This window comes from Hyperolius riggenbachi, chromosome 10 (assembly GCF_040937935.1).
Source record: "Hyperolius riggenbachi isolate aHypRig1 chromosome 10, aHypRig1.pri, whole genome shotgun sequence".
In the NCBI taxonomy this organism is placed as follows: domain Eukaryota; kingdom Metazoa; phylum Chordata; class Amphibia; order Anura; family Hyperoliidae; genus Hyperolius; species Hyperolius riggenbachi.
The window spans coordinates 43058709-43080326 of NC_090655.1; the positions used below are offsets into that span (position 1 = coordinate 43058709).

The 21618-nt window shown below is 44.4% G+C and overlaps 1 protein-coding gene across 46 annotated transcripts in view; it reads left to right on the forward strand.

Annotated features, from left to right (window-relative positions):
* The window catches only part of SORBS1 (sorbin and SH3 domain containing 1), a 351749-nt gene that overhangs the window by 201979 nt on the left and 128152 nt on the right, over window positions 1–21618 (forward strand). For 43 of the 46 annotated variants that reach the window (XM_068258094.1, XM_068258093.1, XM_068258095.1 and 40 more), the window contains 4 exons: window positions 1438–1788; window positions 2998–3136; window positions 13484–13513; window positions 20911–21089. In XM_068258094.1, the coding sequence (XP_068114195.1) occupies window positions 1438–1788; window positions 2998–3136; window positions 13484–13513; window positions 20911–21089 (699 nt within the window). The remainder of the gene's footprint in view (window positions 1–1437; window positions 1789–2997; window positions 3137–13483; window positions 13514–20910; window positions 21090–21618) is intronic. The other 3 variants (XM_068258113.1, XM_068258118.1, XM_068258087.1) reach the window with 2 other exon arrangements.

Consider the following 21618-nt stretch of genomic DNA (forward strand, 5'->3'; position numbering starts at 1 on the left):
CCTCCTTAGCGGTAACCCCGAGCTGAGCTCGAGGTAAGCCGCCGTGGAGTATTGCTCAGGCCCCACTGGGCCGATTTGCATAAAATTTTTTTTTGATACACGTGTAACCTCCGATCGCCGCCGCTCTGCGCCGATTCACCACTACCCGCCGCGTTAGAGGGTGCCCCACCGAGACCCCGTGCGCTGCCTGGCCAATCAGTGCCAGGCAGCGCTGAGGGTTGGATCGGGACTCCCTCTGACGTCACCGCGCCCATCGCCATGGCGACGCGGGAAGCCCTAAAAAAAATCCCGTTCAGAACGGGATTTCCTGATGGGCCTGATTGCCGGAGGCGATCGAAGGGGGTGGGGGGATGCGCTAGGCTAGCTACATGATTTAAAAAAAAAAAATTAAATTAGTGCTGCGCTGCCTCCCTGGCGGATTTAATTGACCGCCAGGGAGGTTAAAGGTATTCTCCTTGGAGAAAACGCAGTAGGATATGGACCAATGGCCCGTATGCATTCACTTTTTCACCCAAGTTTTCTCCTAGGACAGTGATGGCTAACCTTGGCACTCCAGCTGTGACAAAACTACAAATCCCATCATGTCTTTGACAGCTCTAAGTATAACTCGAGGAGGCAGAGTATTGCAATGCCTCATGGGACTTGTAGTTCCACCACAGCTGGAGTGCCAAGGTTAGCCATCACTGTCCTAGGAGATAATTTTCCATCCTCTGTTTAGAATAACTTTTCAGCATTGTCATTGAAAGAATACCAAACGGGGGTGAAAAAGTACTGTCCAAATTATTCTGAGTACTTTCTTGCTTGTTGGTGGCTTAAAATGCATTTGATGGATAAGGTGGGAAAATATCACCTTGGAGAAAATGCAGGAGAAAAAGTGAATTGCATATGGGCCATTTGGTCTGGAATCCTTCCCTTTTTAGCAATCAAACCACTAGGACAGTGATGGCTAACCTTGGCACTCCAGCTGTGGTGGAACTACAAGTCCCATGAGGCATTGCAGTACTCTGACAGCTCTAAGCATAACTCGGGGAGCCAGAGGCATGATGGGATTTGTAGTTTTGTCACAGCTGGAGTGCCAAGGTTAGCCATCACTGCAGTAGGATATGACGTTACACCCATTTTCAGCTTGAAGTATTAAGTAACAGGACAGATGCAAACTGCCGTTTAGAAAGTTTTTGTTTTGCTGTTTTTGTTTTGTTTTTTATTGCTGTCTTATCTCCAAGTACTGTGTTTGCCAGAGAGGTGGTGCTAATGTTTTCCTGCCCGTGTTTTATATGATTTATATTGCCTTGATGTATGTGCTCCATGTGTCACCGTTCTCTCTGAGCGTTTGCCGCACTACTGTTTTTTCTCTTGACATGCGTTGGCGTGTCATTTCACAGCTGCACCCTTGTGTATAAATGTCCGTCCTGCATAACAACACCTTATTTCCCACAGGACGCCACTTCAGTCACAGCTCAGCCTGAGGTTATAGTAGTCCCTCTCATCCAAGTTAAAGTTGAACGAGAGCAAGAAGCCACTTCGAGCACTCCACCGCCACCTCTTGTACCCGCTGGCAAACTCTCAGCCTCCCCAGAACTTGTCAACTCTAACTTGGCTTTTCTGACACTCGATGATTTTATCCCCCCTCATCTGCAAAAGGGATCAAACCACACACCCAACTCTCCCAATTACTCTATTGCAAACAATCTACCGCCTTGCTCTCCACCACCTTCACTGGTGCCATCGGTATCGGAGGACTCGCACAGAGTCTCGAAACTTGATAGCAGTGACGCCATCTTACCCACAGTAAGCTGCCAATACCCTCGCTATCTACTCACAATATAAGATTTCTTCTTTCTAGCGTACTAAAAACCGACTGGTCGATTTCTGCCTTCTGCAACCAAGCATGACTAACTGTTTTATTGTTTCTCCTATCATTGCATGCGTTCTGTAGATAAAGTTGTTCTGGTTTTGCCTTTTGAACAATATTTTTAAATTAAAGGGCCACTATTGCAAAAAATGTAGGTCAAGATGCATGTAAAAACGTACAGATAGGAAGTACATATCATCCAGAGTAAAATTATTTTTCGCCCATGTTGCTGTCCCGTTCAGTAAGTAGTAAAAATCTTACAAAACTAACAGGTTTTGGAGTAGCCCATTGCCTTATGGGGGAATTCGTAGGGCTTTCTTTTATTTTCAAAAGCACTTAGTAAATGGCAGTTGCTCAGTCCAATTTCCAAAACAGTGTGCAAACAAGTGTGCCTGTGTGGAATCCTGGAATCCTTTCTAGGGAATGCCTTTGTAAAGCATAAACAAAATACCGAAATTCCCCTATGAAGAGATGGACTAGTCCAAAATCTGCCCGTTTTGTCCAATTTCTACTACCTACTGTAAGTGACAGCAGCGTAGGAGAAAAGTAATGTATGGCTCATTTTCCTCTGGAACAAACCTACTTCTTACTTCTATGTGACTACATGTATTTTACATTGTATAATGTTTTGTTATAGTTGTCCTTTAAGTACTGTTTCTGAATATTGTTTTGTTTGCAATAATTAGGTGGTCATATAATGGTTGCGTGTGAGACCTCACCGTTATATGGAACTGTAAATAAACAAAGTGCGCAATGTGTGTAACACCATGCTGCGTCTCTTCCACGCTCAGGGTGACGGGACACCTGTTTTCCATAGCTGAAATGGCTCTGCAGGCGTCTGGTTGTCTCTGTCCAGCGTGACGATGCAAAGCTTATTTTTCGGCTCTTCCTCATCCGAGCCAAGTGGAGCGATCCAGTTTCATTTGATATTGCATGTGTTTGCATGTCTGACTTCTGTTAAAGAGAACCTGTCTCTCTTTCCACTTACATAGTAGAGGGTCTGAGTGGAATAGATCACTAAATGAGCGCTAACGATAGGATAGTCAAGTGCCAATCTATTAGGAGAGCCTTTTCCTAATCTCAGAGATTGTAATGTTTGCTTCTGTATGCTAATCTGAATCATTCCATTGTGCTTTTGTTTGCAGGAGCCGGAAGCCGATGAAGTGCCAGCTCCCGTTGTAAACTATGATAAACCCTCCTCATTTGCACCAATAAGTAAACCCTCTGTATACCCATCCACCACCACAGTAAACCCCACCATAGTGCTTTTGCAGCATAACAGAGGTAAGTGTTGCCAGGAAACGGTTTTTGAAGTTTGAAGGAGTACGCCGGTTTCTGACCATGGAGATTTCCCAGCATGCTTTTCTATATTCTGGTTTATTTGCAGTGGCTGCATTGTGTACTGGTTAAGGGCTCTGCGTCTGACAAAGGAGGCCTGGGTTCAAATCTCCGCTCTTCCTATCCAGTAAGGAGACCTTGGGCAAGACTCCCTTACGCAGCTACTGCCTATAGAAGGGGTGCTAGTGGCTGCAGTTCTGGTGCTGTGAGCTGTGCTCTATGGTTCAAAGCTGTTTATCAGCCTTCCTTCATGAGGTCACCATGTATTCAGTCTGCCAGTAGCTCTGGAAGCACCTTCTGGTAGGGCGTGGCTCATCACGGTCTCTACTGCTGATCTCTATAGAACAGCATGTGTCACGGGTTGTTGCTCTCCCATCCTCTGTGCCTTCTAGTACGAGTATTGCCAGCCTGTTTCTAGGGATGGTCAATGAGATGCTATTAATTAGGCAGTTTGTATGCAGCTTGGAATTGGGCCAATCAAAAGGAACAGGAAGTGCATTTGATTGGTCCAGTTTCAAGTTGCATTTATTGTGCATTAAATCTAAAAACAAGCCATAGATGTTAGCATCTCACTGACCACCCCCAGCTGTCACTCACCCCTCCTCTTGCCTCCATGGACAGGATTCTAGGCTGGAGTGGGGGACGCTCTCTGCATAGTAAGGTTCCCAGAGTGAAGGAGGTGGCCTGGAATTCCCAGAAGGGAGAATCCCAACCTACAATCCTGTCAGTTGTTTATATAAATTACTCGCCTCTCCTGATTTTAGCACTGCAATTCTCCCTCAGTCCTCTGGGTGGCACTGTACCCTTATAGTGAGATCACAGTCTGTCGTCATGACAACAAACTGCGATCTCACCCAAGGGATCCAGAGCCTCCAAGGACCGGAAGAAGAATGGCTGCCAGCGTCTATATCCTGGGGGAGGTGTGTTAGAAACACTGTCATGCTGGATACCCCGAGTCAACTTCTTTTTTCCACTCCAAGCCTGACTCGGGGTTACTGCCAAAGAAGTTAATTCATTACTAGTTTTGCAGTTGCTTGAAAAGCAGATTTTGATTTTGGTCGACTTGCAAGCTTTAGAGGAGACCACCAAAGGGGTCTATAAAGCAGGGAATCGGGATATACACATCATTTACACAACTATTGTTGGCTTCATCTCACTGAGTTCTGATTTAAACTTGTGTATCTGTGCTATGATTATTGTACAGCATCTATTTGTCAGCTGTGATTCATGTGTGTGTCACGTAATGCCAATCTGTTACCATCATCACACGACTGGTGTTTCCAGATGGTGGTCAGATGATAAAAGAACCATGACTGCATCTGAGTAAATGTGTCCGTAACCCTATGAATTCCCAGCATGTGTGGCTAAATTGGACATGCTTCTGGCCATCACGGGCTTTGAGTAACTGAATAAGCATGTGTGAACAGATTTAGTCATGGGCATTCCACACGCCGTGCCCAGGGCGCGTCACTGCTTCATTTACTGGCGGAGGTGTAGCTACATGAAGGCAGGGAAGTGAAAGTATTACCCAAACCTAAAAGTTGTCTAGTTTTCTAGTGCATATCGAGGTCTAAATTAGTCATGTATAACTCAAACAAATAAACAATCCTCTGTTTTGTTTAGTTCTGAAATGTTAGATAAATTATATGGCATTAGATATATCTGTTACAACTGTGGAATCCAGTATGCCTGACCCATGACTCTCACAGGTGTCCCAACCCTGTCCTCAAGTACCACCAACAGTGCATTCTGAGGTAATTCGTGCCTCAACAGAGCTGATTAACTACCTCTGTGGATTTCCACAATGCACGGTTGGTGGTACTTAAGGACAGGGTTGGGAACCCCGGGTCTATCAGTCCTGTGGTGGGCAGGTGATAAGAAACGAGGCTCCTACTAACACAAGTTCGGGACAACACTTCATGCCTCTGAAGCTGAGAATATCTCTCGTAGGGCCATAACTGTGAATCAAGGGACCCCCAACAAATCTATTTTGGGGTTCCCCAAAGTTCACACCTCTTTGTCAGCCTTCTCATGCCAGCCTTCCCAGCCTCCAATCCCCCCCATCCCCCGGCCTTAAATCCCATCTGGCACGGGTCGTGTAAAAAGTTTAGCCACCGTGATACTCCCAACCATAAGGAATGTAGCCATAGCGCCTGAACTGAAAGTTTTGGAGGTAAAGGCCTGATCAAAGGCAACGACGGGTCCGTCGTCACCTCCCGCTGGGCGGGCGTTCCAGCGACAGTCCGGGGTGTGTACAGTCTGTCGGCAGACTGATAAGGCTGTTTCTGAGCGATTCGCCTGGCGGGTCGCTCAGAAACACCCTTATCAGTTCCGCCGACAGACTGTACACACGCCGGACTGTTTGCTGAAACCCCGCCCAGCGGGAGGTGACGACGGACCGGTCGTTGCCTTTGATCAGGCGTTTGTACGAAGCTTAAAGGGGAACTGAAGAGAGAGGTATATGGAAGCTGTCATGTTTATTTCCTTTTAGACAATACCAGTTGCCTGGCAGCCCTGCTGATCCTCTGCCTCTAATACTATTAGCCATAGCCCCTAAACAAGCATGCAGCAGATCAGGTGTTTCAGTGGTTCAGACTTATAAGTCTGATCTGACAAGACTAGCTGCATGCTTGTTTCTGGTTTTAATCAGATACTGCTGCAGAGAAATAGACCAGCAGGGCTGCCAGGCAACTGGTATTGATTAAAAGGAAATAAACATGACAGCCTCCATATACCTCTCTCTTCAGTTCCCCTTTAAGTGGTTGTGGCTTTCCCCAGCATTAGGCCCACCTGCAGATGCCAGGGCTGCACACCTATAGTCAATGTTACTTCATGTTTACTTTCCGTTAATCTGATGTATACACAGTCTCTTGGGATGACTGAGATTGTTCTTTATCTATTTGTACAGGTTTAATTATCCTTGTTTTAGAGGTAGATTTAATTTCGGAAATTGGGTCAGTTTTGAGATGCTTTCAGCATCTGTCACTATTTACAGTAATACAATGCAATAATATTTGTAAAGCGCTTTTCTCTCATAGAGCTCAAAGCGTGTGGATATGTTTCAGATCAATACAGGTTTGCCGGCTAGACTGTGTTACAGAGAAAATAGGTGTTCGTAAATGTCATACTAAACAGGTGTCTTTTTAGTTTGGGCTTAAATGCTTCCATGGATGGAGATGTCCTCCTGATTGGGTGTGACAGGGAGTTCCAAAGTGTAGGGGCAGCATGACAGAAGGCTCTGTCTCCAAATGTTTTGAGGTGGACTCTGGCGGTTACCAAATTATTAAAGAGAATCTGAAGCCAATTTAAAAACTTGTTTTTACCTGTTATTTAGGTTAAGGAATATGCCCAGTGCTAAAACGCTGCATTCCCGGGGCAGAACGGGGGTTTTATACCCCCCAAATCCTGGGGCAAAGAGATTTTGCAGCCCTGGGAGGCAGAGCTTAGTGCTGTAGCTCTGCCTCCATTAGCGTCAATCCTCCGCTGATCGCCGCCTCTCCCCGCCCCTCTCAGTGAAAGAAGACAGAGGGAGGTGGAGAGGCGGCAACCAGACGGAATTGACGTGGGTAGAGGCAAAGTTACAGCAGAAAGCTCTGCCTCTACCAGGAAGTGCTCCCCGGTTTTTGCCCTGGGGATTTAGAGGGTATAAAACCCTTGTTCTGCCGCGGGAATGCGGCGTTTTACCACTGGCCATACTCAATCTAAATAACAGGTAAAAACAAGTTTTTTAAATTGGCTTCAGGTTCTCTTTACATCCTTTTGATCTAAGATTGGGGGGGGGGGGGGGGGGTTGGGTGATGCAGTTGCAACAAGTCCTTCCATTGTCCAGGGCCCAAATTGTGCAAGGATTTGAATGTCAATAAGCCAGTCTAAAACCGAATTCTCAATTTTATTGGTAGCCAGTGGAGTGAGTGAAGGGTTGGTGTTATCTGGCAATGGCGGTGTTGGCTTGTTAACAGCCTTGCAGTGGCATTCTGTACTAATTGCACGCGGTGCAGGTCTTAAGGTGCGTACACACATGCGACTATAGTCGTTTGTAACGATCGTTCCCCGATCTTTACCAACGACGATCGTTACAAGAAACGAACCAACGACTATTAAGGCAAACGACGAACGAGGCAAATCGCTACAAAACAAAGTTCTGTCTTGGCGGATTTTTACCACCGACGATCGTTAGCAAAAGTGGTACATCGTTGGAAACGATCGTTCGTACCAGGCTGGACATGCGTATTTCACTTTTTCTCCAAGGAACTTTACAATTTTATGCGCAGGCGCATTAAGTGCTTTTACGTGGTGTAACGTTCGTTCTAACGATGTGATCGTTACACACTTTTTACAACTAACTTTACTTCGGTCGTTCTTTCATCAATTAAAAGATCGTTCGTCGTTGACAACGAACGATCGTTGTCGCATGTGTGTACGTAGCATAAGTGTGGAAGGCCTGTATCGAGAACACTGCAGTAGTCCAGCCTTGATAAGATGAAGGCATGAACTAGGGTTGGAAGATCCGCTGGAGGTATGAGGTGTTTACGGTAATCCTTGCAATGTTACTTAGGTGAAAGAAGGAATGTTTCACAACAGCTGAGCTTTGAATCCTGAAGCTTAATTCCCCATCAGTCAGTACTCCCAGGCTGCACACTTGGCCACATCTTTTTAATATGTTTGGTAATGTTAGATTCTTTTGAAGACAGATCTTCTGTGGCTGCCGACAGATACATGATATATGAATATCAACAATATGGTAAATATTTGTCTGCAAAGCTATACTTCCCTCTAGATACTTGTTCTCACACTTCCAGCAGATTATATAGCGCAGGCTATAATTACTTTTCCATAACACATGGGATTGTTAGCTGAACTCTCAGCCCACTTACTGCACAAGAACTCTTGGAATGTCACAGTTCTTGAATTCAATTTATGCTGAGCTCAGCAGAGAGTGAATCGCAGCACTGTTTCCTGCTGGAGCTGAGAAACCTTCAATCTGTCCCACCGATTGTGAGACGAACAGCCTGGGCAGGTAGTAAAGATTAACGCAGAAAAAGCAGAATTTAGCTCACCTTAGAACCCGACTCTGTCCAATTTTGCCACACAGACGAGGATTACTTGCATCTCGTTGACCATTTCTATTCCATTATTCCGATGCAGAATCACTTGAGGTCAATCACCTGCCCAGTGCCCACACACATGGATAATTAAAGTGATTAGAAAAACAAATCCTTAAAGAGAACCCGAGGCGAGTATTTTACATCTTAAAGAGAACCCGAGGCGAGTATTTTACATCTTAAGAGGACACAGAGGCATGTTCTGTGCATAATCACCTCTGTGTCTCTCTATTGCCGCCTCTAGTCCCCTCAACTCATGCAGAAAACTGATAGACAGGTGTGGATCCAGCCTAAAGTGAGATTACACTCAAATTTTATCTGCGGTGTAAATGCAGCATAAAATGAACATCTAGCGCCGTTTGATTGGTATACAAAGTACTGTAAAGGTGCCCATACATCAAGCGATGATGGGCAGATTAGACCAAGAGACAAATCTCTCTCTTATTAAATCTGATAAGAGAGAGATCTGTCAGCTGCCCATACACCACAGGTCCATTCCCGATCAATTTCATGCTGAAATCGATCCGGAATCGGCCTTGTGTGTCGCATCCGCCACCTCGCCGCAGTGCCTCCCTAATGTAAATGTTAAACACACCCCCCCCCCCCCCCCCCCCGTACCCCGTTTAAAGAGAACCCAAGGTGAGTTCTAAGAATCCTATTAGCACACAGAGGCTGGTTCTGCATATAATTCCCAGCCTCTGTTGCTATGCCGTCCCCCCCCCCCCCCCTCAGGCCCCTGCACTCTGCTGTCCCCCATAAATCACACAGCTGTGCTGGCGACACGCAGCGTGTCGATAGCCGGCTGTTTTCGTGTACACTGTCACTCTCGCCGCTCCCCCACCTCCTCTATTTCTCCGCTCCCTGCCTGTGTCCCTTCCCTCCAATCAGCGGGGAGGAAAGGGACACAGGCGGGGAGTGGCGACATAGAGGAGGCGGAGAGCAGCGAGAGTGACAGTGTAGATGTAAACAGCTGGCTAGCGATGTCACCAGCACGGCGTATGATTTATAGGGGACAGCAGAGCGCAGAGGGGGGCTGGGGGAGAGACAGTATAGTAACAGAGGCTGGGCATTATAGGCAGAACCAGCCTCTGTGTGCTAATAGGATTCTTAGAACCCACCTCGGGTTCTCTTTAAGTTGTATACATTACTTCTCCGCGGCCCCCGCTTGTCCCCCGATGGCTTCTGGGATTCCTTCTGCATACACTTGCGCCCCACATGGTTTCATAGTAAGGGCAGGAGTGTGTGATGTCACACGAGCGCCCTTACTAGGAAACCACATGGGGCATGCGTGTATGCAGAGATGGAAGCCAGCGGGGGGGGGACAAGCTTAGGCCGCAGAAAGGTAATGTATACATTTACACGGGGCACAGGGGGACATTTTACATTATGGGGACAGCATCAGGGGTTTTGTTACACTCGTCGATCGTCGGGAAATTGCACGCGGTTACCGCCGCATACCTGATCGAGCACCATCTTGCAATTTCTCGTCCAGAAATTGGTTGCATTGTCAGTCAGGCATGCACTTGGTGACACAGATTTTCATCCCATTTGATTATAATAATCGAATTGGATGGTCGATCGGCCACCAAGTCGTCTGATGTATGGCCACCTTAAAGAGACACTGAAGCGAATTAATTTTGCACTTTTTACCTTATAATTCACTTCAGTGCTCTCAGCACAAGAAAACCGCCGCGTCCCCGCCGCAAAACGAGGGCTGCAGAGCCCCCAAATCCCCGGGGGCAATCTGGCCGGCATTTCTGCAAATAGGCAGAGCTTTCAGCTTGAGCTCTGCCTCTCCTGATGTCAATCGCGGCGGAATGCCGCCTCTCCCCGCCCCTCTCACTCTTCCTTCACAGAGAGGGGCGGGGAGAGGCGGCGATTGAAGGCAGGAGAGGCAGAGCTACAGCAGAAAGCTCTGCGTCTCAGCGCAGCAAAATCCACGAACAAGTTGGTCGTGGATGTTTTCACTGGGATTTGGAGGCTCTGCAGCGTTTTGCGGCGGTTTACTTGTGCTGAGACTACTGAAGTGAATAATAAGGTAAAAAGGGCAAAATGTATTCGCTTCAGTGTCTTTTTTTAAAGTGGATTGAAGCAAAATCGCTAGATGTATGGCTGCCATTAGACTAGTCTGATTTCATTTGAATGCATGTTTACTGACATCATTGGCTGCAGAACAAATAATCAGATATACTCATAATTAAGTAATTAGTCAGCAAACAAATAAGAGAAAGTTCTCTGCTTCCTCCCTGGATACAGTAATACCTTGTTTACACAGGGTAATAAAGGTCAACCTCAATGTGATAATGCTGGTCTGCAAAGGCAGGCTTATCCATTAGCAGATGAATTAAGTGAAGAGCTTGCTTGTTAACCCTTAAAGAGGAACTGTCGCGAAAATCTTAAAATTTAAAATGCATACAAATAAGAAGTACTTTTCTCCCAGAGTAAAATGAGCCATACATTACTTTCCTCCTATATTGCTGTCACTTACAGTAAGTAGTAGAAATCTGACATTACCAACAGATTTTGGACTAGCCCATCTTCTCATAGGGGGGGGTCCCAGGGTTTTCCTTATTTTTAGAAAAGCACTTAGTGAATGGCAGTTGCTCCATCCAACTGCCAACTGTGCAGCGAGCAGGGAGGCTGGCCAGCATCTTTGTGTTAATCCTTTTCAGGGAATGTCTTTATAAAGCATGAAGGCCATGCTCAGAATCCCCCATGAAGAGATGGACTAGCCCAAAATCTTTCTACTACTTACTGTAAGTGACCGCAACATAGAAGAAAAGTAATTTATGGCTCATTTTACTTGGGGAGAAATGTACTTCTTATTTGTATCTGTTTTAAATGTGAAGATTTTCGCAACAGTTCCTCTTTAAGGGTTAACAAGCAAGCTTTTCACTTAATGCATCTGCTAATGGATAAGCCTGCCTTTGCAGACCATAATTATCACATTGAGGTTGACCTTTATTACCCTGTGTAAACAAGGTATTACTGTATCCAGGGAGGAAGCAGAGAACTTTCTCTTATTTGTTTGCTGACTAATTACTTAATTATGAGTATATCTGATTATTTGTTCTGCAGCCAATGATGTCAGTAAACATGCATTCAAATGAAATCAGACTAGTCTAATGGCAGCCATACATCTAGCGATATTGCTTCAATCCACTATAGTATTGACTTTATTGGATGATCATTTTCAGTGTCGGTTGATCGAAAATCGATCGACTAGTGGCCCACACTGTACTAATCAATCTGATTGATGTTGTGCCTCCATGCTCTGATTCCAAAAATCAATTCAGTTTTCGATCTAATCATATGTGAACAGTAGACTAGTTCTAGATATCTTTCATCCTGCTCGATCGATGAAGTTTGGCTGATTCAACATGATATCTGCCACTTTTCATCGATTAGGCATGGTGGAACACACTTGGTTCTTTCTCGATTCGATAAAATGATTGAAACGCATGTATGATCATACAGTGTTTAAGATTCATATTTATTCTGTTTAATGTTTTAAAGCATAAATGTAATTTTGAGTATTGTCCCACATTAAGGACTGTTGATTGAACTGCCACATTTTTGTTGGGTTGTTTTGTTTTGTTTTTTTATTTATTTATTTTTTATGGCATTTTAGCAGTTTTCTCTACTAGCAGTTGCCACGTGTAGGGGTATCAATAGGCCTAGTCAATAAAATGACTAATGGGGGAAGGGAGGCGCCCTGGGTGTAATAAAGCGTCTAAAAACAGCTTAAAAAATGATAAATAACATGAGGTCCAAATTCAGTAAAGTTTTCCCGCATGAGCCAGAAGTTCGGTAATTTACCAAATAAACTGCCTCAATTCACCTGCTCGGTAAGTGTCACTTACCAGCGTGGAGCAGGTCTGCAGTCAGGCAGGGAGCTGTGTGTGTAACTCAGAGGTTTTCTGTCCAATGCAGCCTGTCATCCCTTTAGATGTGCTGCAGCCACCAGAGAGAGCTCTTCTGTATGCTGGAATACAGATTTACACATCTAAAGGGATGCAGAATTGTCTGCTTTCTCTGCTTTGATACAATGAAAGACCCACCCGATACCCCACTGCATCAAATCAGAGGCTGTGTGGCTGTCCCTCTTGGTTGCCTGGCTCTCCCTAAAGGATGTCTGTCAAGTTACCGCCAGGGATGGGCTCACGAGTGCTCACAAGTAGTGAGCTACTCGAATTTGCCATTAAAATGAGGCTTAATTGTCTCAGGTGAGGGGCTGGGAGACGAGCGGTTACTTTCCCAGAATTCCGCCAGCTTCTATACGTATGGCGTCTCTCACACAGCCTATGGAACGTGTTGCAAGACTCACTAGCGCGCACTTTCTCCTTCCCATAGACCAGTGATCTGCAAACTTGGCTTTCCAGCTGTTAAGGAACTACAAATCCCACAATGCATTGCCGGAGTCTGACAGCTACAGTCATGATTTATAAAGGCAAATGCATTGTGGGACTTGTAGTTCCTTAACAGCTGGAGAGCCAAGTTTGCAGATCGCTGCCATAGGCCACGTGCGAGAGTCCACACGTGTGAAGTAATGGACTGCATGAGACTGCATGAGTCAATCCTGGTAACCTTATGTCCACTTATATTAGGTTAGGGGTAAATCATGCTCATGTAATCATGTATAATGAATAAGGATAATGAAAGAGATGCGAATATTTTTGCATTCATGCAAGATTATGTAAATATGTATGCAGCTTGAAAACGGACCAATCAGTTTGAACCTTGGTGGGGCTTGATTGGTCCATTTTTAAGCCGCATAAATGTGCATGCAAATTTACATAATCCATGAACTCGGAAATATTTGCATCTTATTTGATCATCCCTAATAATGATTATAGTGTTTGAGGTGTTATTTTACAAATGACATGTTTGTCACCCACCTGTTCTTTTACATCCTTTAAGTGTTAATGTGCACTGTACTTTTTTTAAGTCTCTGTGTAATGCCTGTTGCTTTTATGACTAATGCTCCTATCTATTTGGACGTTCTATTCACTGACTGTTCTGCCCTTTTATCCACTGATTGTCACATTCTTTCCTAGTGTGTTATGCACAGATTGTATTGCTCTGATTCCACAGTGGTCACTGATTGTTCCATACGGCTTATATTTGCTATGCATGTTGGAATTGCACTCCTGTCTTACACATATTTTCTGCTTTTTTTTTTCCATCACAGAGCAGCAAAAACGGCTTAGTAGCTTGCCAGGTATGAGACTCATGCCTTTCACACCTGCTATGTGCTTGTTAGATAGCTAAGCTTGCAGTTAATACTGGACATTGTCCTTGTCTGACACATTTACAGGAAACGTTTGTTATTGGTGTGTGCACATAAACTAATGTCATGGACATATAATTAAACTGTATAAAGCAGTTCACATAGTCTCATGTGACTACAGCCATGGAACCTGAAGTGAGGCCTGGAGCACACCAAACACCGCTAGCAGATCCGCAAAACGCTAGCGGATTTTGAAACGCTTTTTCTTATTTTTATGAAGCGTTTCAGCTAGCGTTTTACGTTTTTGGGTAGCGTTTTTGGTGTAGTAGATTTCATGTATTGTTACAGTAAAGCTGTTACTGAACAGCTTCTGTAACAAAAACGCCTGGAAAACCGCTCTGAAGTGCCGTTTTTCAGAGCGGTTTGCGTTTTTCCTATACTTAACACTGGAGGCAGAAACGCCTCTGCAATCCAAAAAATGCCTCACCCCGGGAGTATGCGTTTCAGCAAAACACCTCCCGCTCTGGTGTGAACCATCCCATTGAAATACATTACCCAAGCGTATCCACAGCCGCAAGTGGCTGTAAAAACGCGAGTAAACCCGCTCGGTGTGCACCAGCCCTAAGAGGGATATGGAAGCTAACATAATTATTTCCTTTCAAAGGGACACTGAACAGACCTATAAAATGCAATACTGAACTTACCTGGGGCTTCCTCCAGCCACCGATAGTCTCCTGCTGGCGGCTCCATTACCCGCACAGTTGGGATTCGTGCGCAACTGCGCATGCACGGCCCATCCAGGCGCCCATCTCAATCACGCACCCCATCGCTGCAAGAGTGCTGCACATGCGCGGTTCTCGAAAGAATGACCTGTGCCTGCACAGAAGGCTGACAGCGACAGGTATTAGTATTGCAGCAGGTTCAGTATTGCATTTTTTTAGGTCTGTTCGGTGTCCTTTAAACAATGCACGTTGCCTGGCTATCCTGCTGATCCTCTGTCTCTAATACTTTTAGCCACAGACCCTGAACAAGCCTGCAGCTCATGTGCTCTGACTGAAGTCTGACTAGATTAGCCGCAAGCTTGTTTCAGGTGTTTCATTCAGACAGACACTGTTAAAGCCAGAAAGATCAGCAGGACTGTCAATCAGCTGGTATTCTTTAAAAGGAAATAAATATGAAAGCCTCCATAGCCCTCTCACTTCAGGTTCCCTTTAAGGTGTACCTACTGTGTAAAATAAGTGGCCTGTTTAACCCGAAAAAATGTCTTTGTTTAAACGTGTATCTGTTCCATCCCTTCTCAACCTCATGGTCATGTGTATGTATACCCTAAAAATGACTGGCATGTTTATACTGCACATCCCCACATGGTGTTGTTGCTGAACTGGCAGGTCAAATGGTTACTGTTCTGAATACATAGACTATAAGACACTTCAGAGAGAAAATCAGTGCAAACCACTTTTTGAGTGACTTTAAAGGAGTGAGATACATATGGAGACTGCCATATGTGTTTACTTTTAAATAATGCAGATTGCCTTGCTATCCTGCTGTCTGAAAACTGATCATGTTATTTAATGGGAGTAGATTGGAAATGTCTGAAATGATTGATTCGACCCATCAATCTAACGGTAATTTGCATTGGAACTTTCAGCATACACACATCAGACCATAGTCTTTTGAAAATGAAAGATCACAGACTAATCTTACCACCCTTCATGTAGTATGAGAGCCATACCTACACCATCTATTCTATGGCGCTGAACTCCCCATCAGACAGAAATCTTTGCAAGTTGCTGCACACACCGATGCTGTAGACATGCAAAAGATCAGTATCTTCAAAAGATCTGTTCCTGCAAAAGATCCATTCCTGCAAAATGCATTCATAGCGTATGAGATCTGCAGATCATCATACACACCTTGTTTAACTGACATTCATCTGCAGATCAGACAATCATCTGCAGATCTGAAAATCCATTCTGGTGGATCTGATCTGCAGATGAATGTCAGTTAACCAAGGTGTGTATGATGATCTGCAGATCTCATAGATTATGAATGCAATTTGCAGGAATGGATCTTTGGCATGAACAGATCTTTTGCAGATACTGATCTTTGGTGTCTGTACAGCATCTGTGTGTGCAGCATCTTGCAAAGATTTCTGTCTGATGGGGAGTTCAGCTCCATAGAATAGACTGTGTAGAGTATGGCTCTCATACTACATGAAGGGTGGTAAGATTGGTCTGTGAGCTTTCATTTTCCAAAGACTATGGTCTGATGTGTGTATGCACCTTTAGACCCTGAGCAAGCATGCAGATCAGGTGCTTTCACTGTAGTCTTACTGGATTAGCCACCTGCTTGGTTTAGGTGTGTTATTTAGACACTACTTCATGAATTTGGAGACTGCCATATTTATTTCCTTTTAAACAATACCAGTTGCCTGGCAGCCCTGCTGATCTATTTGGCTGCAGTAGTGTCTGAATCACACCAGAAACAAGCATGCAGCTAATCTTGTCAGATCTAACAATAATGCCGGAAACACCTGATCTGCTGCATGCTTGTTCAGGGTCTATGGGTAAAAGTATTAGAGGCAGAGGATCAGCAGGGTAGCCAGGCAACTGGTATTGCTTAAAAGGAATATGAAAGCCTACCTTTATGCCCTTTAGGAATATACAGTTGGACAGGTCTTGAACAGAATATTAGCTGTCAATGTTTCCAGAGAAATTATCACAATTAGGCATTTGTAACATGTGCAACTCTATACAAACACTGAAATTTTAACTTCTCGCACCATTGACATATAAGCTGTTACCAGACAACCCACTATCCTCAGTAGTTGCCCTCAGTGTACTGTAACATCACTCTAAGAAAGTCTTAAAAGCACAGTAAGAGGTTAGAAAGCTTTAATGGATTTTATTGCCGTCAGTGTCACAATTGAAGAGATTTTCCATTATTTCCTGTTTCTGGGTAGAGATGGTCAATGAAACTCAAGTTTTGCTTGTTTTATACACATGTATGCAGCTTGAAAATAGACCAATCAAATTCAAATGCAGCAGCTGCTGTACTTCACTGCTTCACTTTCAAACTGCATCAATTTGCATGAAATTAGCATACCATTTTGATTGACTTGTAATTATTTCAAAACACACCAATTATCGTGGGATATCAACCCAGACCAATTAATCAATTCTCTGTCTCACCTATTGGAAAAAAAGGTTAAACAATCGTAGATCATAGGGAGCTGAGATATATAGAAAAATTGCAAAATGTATACATCAATAAGTACATAGCAAAAACATAATCGATTACCACATGATTAAAATCAATTAAAACTCATGATTCTATAGCTCTAATCATAAACCAGACCATTAATTACGGGCAGCGTGACTTGCAGGTGCGCCTATTATACCGGTATAGGCATGCATTAATAATCTTCAGGCCCCTTTAAATCCAGATATGATAGGCTATAGAACGTCATCCATTCACAGAGCAATATCTTCAATTCACCCTATATTCGCATTGTATTTCCTCTCATCCACATAAAAATTCACTGGAAACACCCCCATTACGTGTAGCATCCAGCTACACAACCTTGTTGGCCTTAGACTACAACCGGATAATAATTTAAGCATATAACATGTAATTATTTGCATCTCACTGATCTATTACTGGAACATCCATGGAACCTTGTGGCTTTAATATTAAAACGAGTAGTTGTAGGGACAGGAAATGAAGGACAGTGAATAAAACTAATAAACTTGTCAAGAATTCTACCCTCTGTGGAAAAAAAGAATGGTTCCAACGACTTGGGCTTTTAAAGGGAGCCTGTAACTTTAAAAATAAGCGTTACATACTTACCCATGTAGAGATGAGATGGCCCGGAGTCCTCCCCATTATTCTTGGGTCCCTCATGAACATAACGGGCAAGTGCTTGTTGGATATGTTCCTGTGGCCGCACTCTCCTCTGTGTACAAGAACGCCCGTATTAGTACATGGGCAGTACGGCCACTCTCACACATGGAGGAGAGAGCTGCCACAAAGTAGACAAGGGTCCTCCCGGCCAGCAGTAGTGGGGTCAAGGAGGACACAGGAAGCCTCTGGATGATTCAGTGGCTGCCCTTTACGTGGGTAAGTTTGTAATTTTGTGGTTTTTATAGTTACAGGTTTGCTTTAATGAAAGGTTGTCTTTAAAACTCTTTAGCAGATTCAGAAGACTTTTTACATTTTATGGACTTCACATTTAGGAACTAATAGCCAAAGCCAACTGCAGTGGTATAACTATGGAGCTATGGGCCCCAACACAAGTTTTACTGATGGCAATGTCAGCCGAATCGCTAAGGTAAGCGATTCAGCCAGCGGCGCCATTGTGTCCTATGGCAGAGTTTCCCCCTGCGATTTGCCTGCGGGGAAACTGCGGATTCGGCCCGGTTTCCGTGCTAGTGGAAACGGGCCCTTACTGATTACCATTATTAAAAGCACATAAAAAGGTGATCTTAGCACCACTCAAGAGCTAATACAGCAGACGGAGGAGGGTCCCTCTGGTCCAGTGGACCTGCTGTGGTCAACCCCTGCATGCCCTATTGTTACACCACTTGCCAACAACCAATCACAACAAATCCTAGGCGTATGGCCCACAGCACCGAGCGCCGGAACCAGGCGCCCCATACCTGTAATGTTATAGTGCGCGGGGAGCGTAAGGGTAATTTGGGGCTCCAATGATTGCCGGACACACTGAATTACATCTCCCTCTGAGTTGCAATGCCTCGGAGGGGGTATAGTATTTTACGCCGCCGGGGATTTGAGCGGCAGCAGGGTGAGCCATCATTTGGCTCACCCTGTGCCCAGCTCACCAGCGGCGCACTAATAGCTACGCCAGTACTGCCTTTCCTATTCATTATCTTTATGGAATCTAAATGCAATACTCAAAAAGAGTAACTTGCAAGATATTGAATAGGTCTGAGCTGCCCTCTAGTGGCAAATACACTATTTTGATTACACTGAATATCTATAGTTTAGAACATTGCAGTGAAGCAAGACAGATTGTAGTTAATGTCACAAGTTCCAACGTCAGATGTTAGTCAGCTTCATGAACAACACAGAAACACTGTACTCTGCAAACTAGAAAAAAGGTCACCAGCCAGCCTGGCCTAATCACAGAATATTCCTGTATTATGAACGTTTTATTCCCCCAGCACCCCAGACTGGAATTTTCAGTGTCTGATTCAGTTGTCGGAATGAGTTGTGCAAATGGCTGGAATAAATCTGACATGTAATTGCTGCTGCCATGAGACTGGCTGTGTGTAATGAGCGTTGTAGCGCTTTAATTGCAGCTATACCTTTACCTGACATTCTTCATAATTATTAAATCCCCCCCGACACTGATAGCAGGCAGAAGATTGATCTGTGCATTGCTGAATGTTAATCGGTATCTTCCCGAAAAGTTTAACACTAGTGATGTCCTAAAAATATATACATGTGTATAAATAACGCTTAACGATCTCATTATCACCCTACTTGTCAGAACACACAGGCGGTAGCTGGCATAACCATAAAAATAATCGGGTACGCTGCTGAGGTTTATATAGGCCGTAATGCACATTCTATAGTGTTTTTAATAACCCCACCCAGGGATCTGAAGGCCTGTAGGGTGTTCATTCTGAGCTACTGTGCAAACCCGCTTTTTCATTGGGCTGTTTATTTTTCTTATAACATTTTCCAGAGTTTTATTTTCTTCTTCCTTACATGGGAATGCATGGAAAGTACCATATGTACTCCAATACTAGTTAACCTCGTATATAAGTCCACTTCAATATTTGACCCTCTTAAGCTGGAATTTTTTATTGAATCAAATATAAGTGTACCCCACAAAGTTAATGGCAACACTTGGGGACCAGAAAGAATAGAATGTACACTGTGCACCAGCTGCCTGTATATGGTGTATACTGTGCACCTCACACCTGTATATGGTGTACACTGTGCACCAGCTGCCTGTATATGGTGTATACTGTGCACCTCACACCTGTATATGGTGTACACTGTGCACCTCACACCTGTATATGGTGTACACTGTGCACCTCACACCTGTATATGGTGTACACTGTGCACCTCACACCTGTATATGGTGTACACTGTGCACCAGCTGCCTGTATATGGTGTATACTGTGCACCTCACACCTGTATATGGTGTACACTGTGCACCTCACACCTGTATATGGTGTACACTGTGCACCTCACACCTGTATATGGTGTACACTGTGCACCTCACACCTGTATATGGTGTACACTGTGCACCAGCCACCTGTATATGGTGTACACTGTGCACCTCACACCTGTATATGGTGTACACTGTGCACCTCACACCTGTATATGGTGTACACTGTGCACCAGCCACCTGTATATGGTGTACACTCTGCACCAGCCGCCTGTATATGGTGTACACTGTGCACCAGCCGCCTGTATATGGTGTACACTGTGCACCCGACGCCTGTATATGGTGTACACTCTGCACCAGCCGCCTGTATATGGTGTACACTGTGCACCCGACGCCTGTATATGGTGTACACTCTGCACCAGTTGCTGTACCAGTTGCTGACGTGCCAAAATTTCCATTGTTTGATGCTAATTGCGGCTTTTAAAATAGGCACCTATGTTGTGTTGATTTTTCCATAAGGGCTCCAGCGCCCTTTTTACCAGATTCGTGTGGCACCCCCTTAAAGAGGAACTCCAGTGAAAATTATGTAATTAAAAAAGTGCTTCATTTTTACAATAATTATGTATAAATGATTTAGTCAGTGTTTGCCCATTGTAAAATCTTTTAAATCCCTGATTTACATTCTGATATTTATTACATGGTGACATTTTTACTGTTGGCAGGTGATGTAGCTGCTGCATGGTTTTCTGGCAGTTGGAAACAGCTGTAAACCGCTATTTCCCACAATGCAACAAGGTTCACAGACCGGAAACTGCCAGGAGTACCACGGTCCTCAAAGTTTCTTGTGGGAGGGGTTTCACCACAATATCAATCATACAGCCCCCTGATGGTCCGTTTGTGAAAAGGAATAGATTTCTCATGTAAGAGGGGGTATCAGCTACTGATTGGGATAAAGTTCTTGGTCGGAGTTTCACTTTAAGGGTTGTGACAACTGATATAAAATGGATACATACACATAACCATGTCATGTTGTTGGTACTTTGACTTGTAGGGGAAGGATTAATTTATAGAAACAATGGCATTCAGGCCCATCAGTCAGCTGAAGCTCACAGTAACATTTCTGGAATGTATTTTTCCAGCAGGTTGTTTAGTTCCAGTGTGATCACTCTGTAGCATAAGCTTTCTGTCGTGTATGAGAGCGTGCCATGTCACCAGTGTCATGAGATGTCTTTGTGCCTGCCTGCAGATCCTGTGCTGGATGGCTCTGCTAATGGGAAAATAGAGCCAGCAATTGTCCAGGAGAGGAAGCGGCCTGAGAGTAACCCCCCTGTACAGAAACCAGCCATGGACAACACAAGAAGAGAGATCCGCTCACCTCATTACACAGGAGAAATGTCCATGGAGGAGATCGGCATTCCTCTCCGGGTGGGCTGTCTCTTGTGCTGTGGCTAACAGACTGTGATTAGGATGTGCAATGTACTGATAGGCTTATAAGGGAGTCTGTACTGCACAGGACTGAAGGAAAGCAGAGAGAAATGCAACCTGTATGTATTTAGAGTGTTAAGCCTGTCTCCCCCTTATCTGTGACTAATCACAAGTGTAATTTGATCTCTCAGCTGTGTCAGTTTAGGAATCTCAGCAGAGCAGCTAAATTGTAATCACAGGATGTTAACCCTGGCGAAAAATACAGTACAAAAGGCAGAGGATTAGCAAAATTGCCTGCATATTCATTCTGAATCAGTGACTCTTAAAGGATAACCGAACTGACGTGACATGATGAGAAAGACATGTGTATGTACAGTGCCTAGTACACAAATAACTATGCTGTGTTCCTTTTTTTCTTTCTCTGCCTGAAAGAGTTAAATATCAGGTATGTAAGTGGCTGACTCAGTCCTGACTCAGACAGGAAGTGGCTACAGTGTGACCCTCACTGATAAGAAATACCAACCATAAA